At 49.4% G+C, this 8,840-nt stretch overlaps 1 protein-coding gene across 1 annotated transcript in view; it reads left to right on the top strand.

The window, feature by feature from the left end:
- Positions 1 to 741: 741 nt before the first annotated feature.
- Positions 742 to 8,840, top strand: part of UHMK1 (U2AF homology motif (UHM) kinase 1) — a gene marked incomplete at its 5' end in the record, with an annotated part of 9,814 nt that continues 1,715 nt past the window's right edge. The window contains 5 exons of the mRNA XM_010150654.1: positions 742 to 1,107; positions 3,586 to 3,777; positions 4,571 to 4,665; positions 5,488 to 5,564; positions 8,680 to 8,778. Coding sequence (XP_010148956.1) covers positions 742 to 1,107; positions 3,586 to 3,777; positions 4,571 to 4,665; positions 5,488 to 5,564; positions 8,680 to 8,778 — 829 coding nt within the window. The remainder of the gene's footprint in view (positions 1,108 to 3,585; positions 3,778 to 4,570; positions 4,666 to 5,487; positions 5,565 to 8,679; positions 8,779 to 8,840) is intronic.

The following is an 8,840-nucleotide window of genomic DNA, read 5'->3' as shown; positions in this document are numbered from 1 at the left end:
ACCCCCACGGGCAGGGCTAAGGACCCCAGACCAGCGCGCCCCTTGGGTTGGCACCCCTGGGTGGGCAGGTTTGAGGGCTCCTAGCCGGGACACCCCGAAGCAGCATCCCCGCGGGTGGTGCTGGTCCCCCGCCTTGGGGCAGGCTGGACGGGGGATCACCCCTTCCCTGGGCTCGGGGCCTGCCGGTCACCCCCCAGGGTGGGCAGGAGCAGGCGGGAGACGGGTGTCACCCTCCGGGCAGGCAGGCTGTCGCCGCAGGCAGAGCGCCCCTAAGCCCTGCCTGGCTCTGGCAGGAGCCCCTGGGCCCCCGCGTGGGTGGGAGTGGGCTCGGGAAGGGAGGTAGTGCTGGAAGCCTCCGCGTTCACCCGCCACTGGTTTTTTTGGTCTTTTTGGTCTATGTGAAATGCTGTTTAATGCTGTAATGTACACAGACGAGAGCTCAGGTTCCTGCTTGTCCTCGTTTTCCCAGGAAGGGATTAACGTGTCGCAAAAAGAGTGGTGCTAACTCCGTTTCACCCTCCGGAACCTGCTTATTCATATCCCAGAGATTGTCCTCTGAGCAGGAGCACTCAGCTCTGCACCTCTGCGGAGCCTGGCAGGGTGTTGGCCTGTCCCCCAAAGCCCAGCGGGGTGACGTGGCTGGTCTTCCCTTGCTGCTTCCCTGTGAAGTTTGGTTCTCCATCTCTCCCTTTGTAAAACACGAGCTGCCTCCTGCGGCTTTCCTGGTCCTCTGGGCAGTAGTGGAGAGCAGTGGAGCGTGATGATGACCGCGTAATTGCTCGTTACCGATGCCTGTCGCTGTGTCTCACTGCAGTGACACTGTACGGCGTGTTCACCAACCACTACTCTGCCAATGGCCCGTCTCGCTGTCTCCTGCTGGAGCTGCTGGACATCAGCGTGTCCGAGCTGCTGCTGCACTCCAGCAACCAGGGCTGTTCCATGTGGATGATCCAGCACTGTGCCCGAGACGTTCTCGAGGCCCTGGCTTTCCTGCACCACAAAGGCTACGTGCACGCAGACCTCAAGCCACGCAACATCCTGTGGAGTGCAGAGGAGGAGTGCTTTAAGCTCATTGACTTTGGACTTAGCTTCAAAGAGGGGAATCAGGTTTGGAACATGCTGCTCTCGAAGCAGTTGGCTCATGTGTTGAGTTGTGTGGGTCTGTGACGCGTTCTGCTCGTGGGTGTTGGAGTCAGTGTGATGGGAGTAGGAGCTGAGCTGGTGCTGAGGGTTTGCTGGAAAAGGCTAAAATGTTTTCTGGCCCCAAAAGCAGAAGCACATGTTCCCATTCTCCTTGCGTGTCCCTGGTTTCTGTTGGTGTCTTAGCCATTGTGCAATGCACAACCACAAATTCCAAAGGTAATGATGCACTGAAAAAAGTGGTGTCTCAGCTTCCTGGAAAGTTTGCTAGTTTTTATGTGGTCAGACGAGTGAGAGCATCCAGATCCTTAGGATTTCCTTTTATCATCCCTTATCGTATGTAGCAGTAATCCCGCTTTTGCCATCAGCCTCCCCAGTCCGGTGCATTATCTCTGGCAGTGTCCTTGTGCTCGTCTTTACTTTCATCCTATCTTCGCCAGCTTCCCTTTAAGTCTGGATGTTTCTTTCCCGTGTCATTGTGTTAACAAAGCCCAGGCTCTGGTTGTGGGTAAGCAGTGTCCGTTCTTGACTGACACAGATCTCAGCCTGTTCTACTCTGCTTTTCCCGTTTGCTGAACTTCGCACTCCCTCTTCATACTGTCAGTTTTTTGTTTTGGTGATACCGAGTTTCAGAAGCTTGTCCTTGCCCTTTTTATTCTTTTCTGGCCTCTGATGAAAGCAGAGTGCCTCAGGAGGTCCTGCTGTTGGCTCGACAGGGCTTCCTTTCACCCTCCCTCTCAAAGTAGTGGCCTCTGAAGGAGTCCCAGTAAAGCTTTTTCTTCAGGTAGCCTCTTAGCAAACTTGTCTTTAACCACTGGGTGATGTGCAGTGAACGAGCTGTGACATTGTCCCACTTGTCCCTACTCCGTGTACTCATTTAGAGGTTTGAGGTTCATACACTTTCTTTACTGGTTTACCTGGTGTTGATGGTACAGCCTGCTGATCTGTGGTTATCGGAGGATTGTGCGAGTGACCTGTCTCTGAATTCTTTGGTCCAGGAGCTGTTTCTAATGTTTGTACTTCTTAACTCCTTCATGTTGTGCTTCTGTTGCCACGCATTCTTGGATGAACGCTGGGTTGTGCTGGTAATCTGTTGCTGTCTGTCAGCAAAAAACAGTTTCCTGGTGCCCTGTGTCTAATGCAGATACATATTTTTTTAATTCAGGTCTGTGTTTGGCATCTTGCTACGTAAGTTGCCTCATAATAGTTGATCAGGTGTTTTATTTGCTTCTCTGCTTCCTTCCAGTCTGCCTTCTCCGGGCTGAGTTTCCTTTGCCCGTTCTCAGGAATATGCTGGCTGTGTGGGTGAACCTTCTGACCCTGCTTTGAACGCGCACCGGGTATCAGCTTCCCCTCACTACCCCTGCCTTGGGCAGCAGCATGCGTGTATGATTTCCTTATCTGAGTCAAGACTGCACTACTTTTATTTGTGACAGCTCTGCCGAGCTTAGCCTTGCACAACTTTCCCTGCTGTTACTGTTTAACAGAGAAGGGCTGTACGTAGAGCAAGGTCTCAACCACTTATATCTCTCAAAATGGCTTTGGATGGTAGGAGTGAAATTTCATCTTGCTGTTTTTCCTGGTGGCACCACAGTGTTTTCTCTATCTCTCCACATTTTTTTGGTGGGGCTGCTACGTCGCTGCTTTTGCCATCCTGGGGCTTCTGCTCTTGGCTGATAGGAGGAGGGACGCTGATGAGCAATTTGTGTATCCATTTCTTTTTAAAGTTCATAAAACACTTTGGAGCTCCGTTAAGTGTCTTCTGTGAACTTTATTTTCAGTTAGAGAACCAGATCATTTTGGATTGATTCTCTGATTTCCTGTTTTCTTGTAAGCGGGAGCGCGTGGGCAGTTTATTTTACTCTGGGCAGGCATTGATTGCTGCAGCGCTTCTGGCTGCGAGGGGGGAGAAGGGAGAGGTGCGTGGGAAGCGCCTTTGATAATTTCCCCATCTGAGCGTTGGGTGCCTGCTTTGTTCTTTTAACGTTTTGTTCCAGAGAACATCAGTACTTGAATAATGGCAGCTGTTACTGGTCCTCACCGTTCAGACCCGGTCTGTTTGTGCTCTCAGGCAGCCAACGTGTGGGCGTTCGACCCTTTATCCTGAAACTTCTCAAGTCTTCTGCACTTAGGAGAGGTTAATGGGCCAGTCTGCAGTGACATCCAGCCTCTTCCTCCCAGCAGCGCTGTCTTTCAGAGAGATGGGATGTTAGTGGGATGCCTGCTGCTTTGCTGGGAGGTGTTTTCTTTTCCAGTCTTGTTTTTTCCCCATCAACAAAGCAGTATAGCGAGTTGAGCTGCCTGACACGACTGGCTGTATGATGTCAATTTAGCAATAATACTTTGTTGACACATTTGGGAGGACGTCTGTCAACTGATGTAAAGGTAGAACAGAGAACCAGAGTCTGGAAAATTCACTTTTTCTGTGTGTTTGATCTTCCATAGGATGTGAAATATATTCAAACAGACGGGTATCGGGCTCCAGAGGCAGAACTGCAGAACTGCCTGGCACAGGCAGGGCTCCAGAGTGAGACAGAGTGTACCTCTGCTGTGGATCTGTGGAGTCTGGGAATTGTTTTACTGGAAATGTTCTCAGGAATGAAACTGAAACATACAGTCCAATCTCAGGAATGGAAGGTGAGTGATAGCTGCTGCGGTCATTCTTGCTTGTACCAAACGAGTCCTCCTGCTTCTTGTTCATAACCTGGATTTGTGACCTAGCTCCTGGCAGCTAGAGAGGGTTTCCAGGATGTTTCTCTAATCCTTTTGCCTTGAGAATTAGGCTTCCAGAGCCTTAAAGACTTGTCTGCCCTGTGGGACTGTTGTGCCTGAATGCTGCCTGTGTTCAGGTTACTGAAAGCTGAGGGTTCTGGGAGTCTCTTTGGAGCCTCTGTCTTGCCAAGATTTGGGAGATGAGTTGCGCTGGCTGCAGTGTGGCACAGAAGGAGGAACGAAACAGATGGCTGATGGCTGCCAGCTAGTTCAGCAGCACAGGGAGAGCGGAATTATTTGCTGGTTTTAGTCTGTTAGTGTAATTCGGGGATCTTCTCCAAAGTCTGTATCGTGAGAAAACAAGAGGAAGGCTCTGTGTTGTGAGCCTGACTGTCCTCTATGAAACGATGTTGTTCCGTGTTCCCCTTCCCGGTGAGATTATTCTTCCATCACCATAACATCCACAGTAACAGCAAATTTGCCTCTGTGCGGAAACTTTCCAGCTTTAGCACAGACACTTGGGGAAAACTCCATCTGATGTGGACCTGCTGGTGTTTAATGTGTGAGACTTGAGCGTTGGGGATCTCCCACAAAGCCCCACAGTACCAGAGACCTCTGCATCCAGTCTGGAAAATGATGGGATATCGCAAGCTTTGCACTGGTCTTTTTTTTTTTTTTTTCTCCCCCCTCCCTAAGGATTGTTTCTTTTTCTTTCCAGACAAACAGTTCTGCCATCATTGATCGCATATTTGCCAGTGAAGGGGTGGTTAATTCAGCCATTCCAGCTTATCACCTCAGAGACCTTATCAAAAGGTATCTTAGCATATTTGCTAACTATTGCTTAAGGATGTGCTCCGTGAAGTCTCTTGCCTTGCTTTTGGTAACTTAGAGCCCACACCTAATGCTTCTTTTTTTTTTTTAAATCTCCCTGCCACTGTGCTAGTAACAAGTGCAAGCATTAGCAGAGATGCTTCAGCTCCCCTGATTTTGGCACAGTTTGGAGTAAGCACATGAAGAGTATCAGTCATGACGTTAATCATTTCTGTTTCGCTGCTTTGCATTTCCTGCCAGTGAGGTTCTATTTGGAGAAGACTGGAGACTTTGCTGCCTTAGGGGAGTGTTGCCAGGAACGAGGGAGGGGGCTGCTTCTCCACTGCTACCAAAATTCAAATGCACTTGTGCAGCTCTGTTAAGGATCTGCTGAGATTGGTTTTGCTGCCCTGTGGCTCTGCTCCGAGGCTACAGAGTGAATGAGGACACAGCTTGGCAGAAATAGCATCGGGAGCCACTGGCAAAGCCGAGCAGGGGATTTTCTCAGGCAAGCCCTAGGCTGTTAGCTGCTTTGAATCCCATTTGTGGAACGATGTGAGAGCTTCTTGGAGTGTGATCGTTTTCATGAGACTGCATGTATGTCTGAGACGTGAGCTGAGTGGCCTGGGTAGCTGGGGCTGGAATATGCCTTGTTCCTTGTGAACGTTTTGGGTGAGCAACTTCCATCATTTGGTGCTGAGAGACAATGAGAAGGAAAGCCTGCTGTACTGTGTACCCAAAATGCTGTCAGGGGAGCCAGCCCAAGTTGAATTTGTCGATGCAGGAGTGTAACGCGCGAGATCCTAAGGGTGTCTTCTCTTACAGCATGCTTCATTGTGACCAAGGAAAGCGAGCCTCCGCGGAGAAGGCTTTATGCAGCCCGTTCTTCAGCATTCCCTTCGGTAAGCTGTGCGCATCGCCCCTGCTCACGGCTTTCTCGGCGGGTACTGGAAGTGGCAGAGAGTTACATGCTGTTGTTTCTGGTTCTGGCCGTGTTGCTGCCCCTTTGCTCTTTGTGGCACTCGCCAGCTGTCTGCGGTCCCACGGCGGGCGGGTCGGAGCGGTGCCTGCGCTCTCGGGTCTGCCCTGCGAGTTGTCGCTTTTCCCTGGTTGGAATCCCATTAAATTCTGCCCAGATCCAACTTACTGAGAGTTTATTGGAAGCAGCATTCACCTGAGGGGACAGAAATAACCAAGATACTTACTTAACATTGTGGCCCTCAAGATGCTTTTAGAGAGTGCGGTGCTATTTATGGTAGATGGATGGTTTTCCTTATGCCAAGCACCTGAGGGGACAGAAATAACCAAGGTACTTACCTAACATTGTGGCCCTTAAGATGCTTTTAGAGAGTGCGGTTCTATTTATGGTAGATGTAAGGTTTTCCTTATGCCAAAAGTTTCCCAGTTCAGAAGGCAGGAATGTGAACAACTAGGGCAGTGGCTGGTGGTAGCATCTGCTGTTGCCTCCGCTGCACACGTCAAACAGTTGCTTTCTCTTCAATTCAATCAAATGGTGTTTTCCCAGCACCCCCCACCCCCATTTGCAGGCTGTCAGCAAAAGATGGGCTGAGACTGCCCTGTTCAGGCCTGTATCTCTCCCTGTTTTCTGTTCCACAAGCAACACGCTAGCGTTCTCCAGAGCACCTCCGCTTTCAAGAACACCAGCAAAGAGCTCTGCATCCAGCTTTTCTGCAGCATAAATTAATGCTTCAGGCACCCGGTTTCCAGCTGGACTAGCATTTTCCCTTGAATTTCAGCCCTACTTTTTCTTAAGCTGGTCAGTGTACCTCGCAGTGGAAGTTAAGTATTGCCTTTTGAGGTCACATCAAGATACTGGCGTTCCTGTGTATTAGGCAAAGGTAACAAACTCGGCCCTGTTTTCAGACTTCTCTCGCGTCTCAGAAACTGGGACTGTTGTAGTCAAAGCCACCTTCCTGTGGAAGGAGCTGAACCTTGCAGCCAGTATTGCTGTAGAGCAGAGGGAGTAGGATATTGGCAGTGCTTTCTGGTCTAGTTTTAAACACACAGACACCCAACTGTACCTAGGAAGGTGCTTCTGTGGTTAGTGCTACAAGTTTATACAACAGCTTCAATTTTTCTTCGTCGCTGGTTCTCTTCTTTGCCAAACTTGTACATAAGCTTGTCTGCACAAAGAAGCATTTACTGTTTCTTTCCTAGGAAGTCAGAAAACGATCTGTCCTTGCCTTTCACTTGGACACGGTGGTTCTGTTTAGAGCAAAGACAGCTGAGAATGCCTTTCCTTGTCATTTATAGCCATGTCTTGACTTTACAGTTCATCAACCTCTTTCCTGAGCTGCTTGCAGGCTGCATCCCTCTGTGTTGTCAGCGTGGTTGGTATCACCTAACACTTGGAAGAGGAGCAGAGGGGCTGAAAGATCCTAGGAGTTGGTCTGTCTCACTTCCCTGAAAAAATGACATGTGAAACGAGACTGACTTACTTGAATAAAAGGGGCAGCATATAAGACCAAGGCGACGCTTATATGTTCTTTCAGTCCCCGGTTCATCTGATGTTGTCTTTGGTTGCCAACAGTCGTGTGGAAGAACGGTCCCGGCGGTTCGCTTGGAGCAGGAACACGCCTGGTTATCTGCATGCAGCACCTTTCTTCGAAGGGCTGTCCCTGAGCGCTGTCTGGGCATCGTCTAGACTGATAAGGCCTTTCATCCCCTAAGCTTTTCATACGGGCTTTTCCATGGCAGACGGGAGATTTATAGCACATGTGCTTGCCTGTCATCTCCTCCTGCACTATGAAATCAACATGTGTCTGCATCTGGCAGGGGTGTCAGCTCCCTCGTACCTGTTGTGTGCTTAGCTTGGAAAAGTATTTCTAAGGAAATAACAGCCTGCTGTCTTTACAAACGTAGTCGGAAAGCTCAGACTGGAGAACTGCAGCCCTTTTCTCTCCCCTCTCTCACTGTCAAGTGTGAGAAGTGTGAGGTACCGCTGTTGTGTTTGGCCACTGTAGCTGCCAGTACAAATAAAAACATTAACACTCTCCAGGTATTGCAAGCTGGGCTCCCAGATCTTAAATTCATGACTGGCCTGCCCCTTTCAGGAACGTGAAATCAAGCTTTTGTCCCTGGAGAAGTGACGTCGTCCCTGCTGCTTTGAGTTTCTAGCTGTCTGGATGTCCTCTCGGACGTGGCTCTGGTAGTTTGGTGTTGGTCTGTCCACCTGGACTGTTTCCTTATTCCACAGTAGTGTCCATGCAACGCTGTTCCAGGCCATCCTGATGCTGCCTGTTTTCTAGAGCTAAGCACCCCGTGGGAGTGGGCTTTATTCTCCTGTAAAGTTGTTCAGAGGGTCACTGCTCACCCACCTTGTGGCCACTCTCTCATGTCCATGCCTGATTCAGGCAAAGTAAGAATAAGTAACTAGGTAGTTTGCCCCGTTTCTGTTGCAAGATTGTGTGGTGGTCTTCACAAACCGTGCATTGCAGGTGTGTTTTTGGAAGGGGGGAGGGTTTACATGGTGTGTAGTGAAGAACTGGAAGATATCCTAGCGAGAGCTGAGGTTTCTGCTGTAGCCCAGCTTAAGAACTGGAGTTAGAGAAGCTGGCTGGCCCATTTTCAGCTTGTCTGGTAGCAGTAACAGGAGAGGCAGGTTGCAGAGTAGTTCTTTCATCTTTTCACATCTTCAGAGATACGAGACAGTTTGCTCAACTAGCACAGCTCTTGAGGTCACATCAGTTTCTGAATCTGAGCTAAGTAGACGTAAATCTAGGCTTAATTTCTGTTAGCTTTGTAATTTTAAAAGCCATTTCAGGTGCTGGCCTCAGTATAATTGTGGGCTGCGCTGAACCCTTTAAAAGAGTCTCAGTGCGCGGGTGAAGGTAAGTTGGAAACAGGGTGAATACAAGCTGTGAACGCAGGTAATAGTGAAGCAAAACTACTGCAAAGAGCAGTAAGTGCTTGTATATGATAGTGCATATTGAGTCAGCTTCTTGTTTTCTTGCTCCTTTGGACTTTGATTTCTCTAATTCTGTGGGTGTCAAACAGCTCCCCATATCGAAGATTTGGTGATGCTCCCCACGCCTGTGCTGAGGCTGCTAAACGTTCTAAGCGATGCTTCTCTGCAGTGCGAAGAAGAATATGAAGGTTGGTGCAAGCCCTGCAATTCCCACATAGCAGTGTCATCTTACAGACTCTTGTTTGGCTTT

The sequence above is a fragment of the Eurypyga helias genome, unplaced genomic scaffold, assembly GCF_000690775.1.
Source record: "Eurypyga helias isolate BGI_N326 unplaced genomic scaffold, ASM69077v1 scaffold23734, whole genome shotgun sequence".
Classification (NCBI taxonomy): domain Eukaryota; kingdom Metazoa; phylum Chordata; class Aves; order Eurypygiformes; family Eurypygidae; genus Eurypyga; species Eurypyga helias.
The sequence above is the reverse complement of the archived record's forward strand: the minus strand, read 5'-3'. Positions and strand labels throughout refer to the sequence as shown.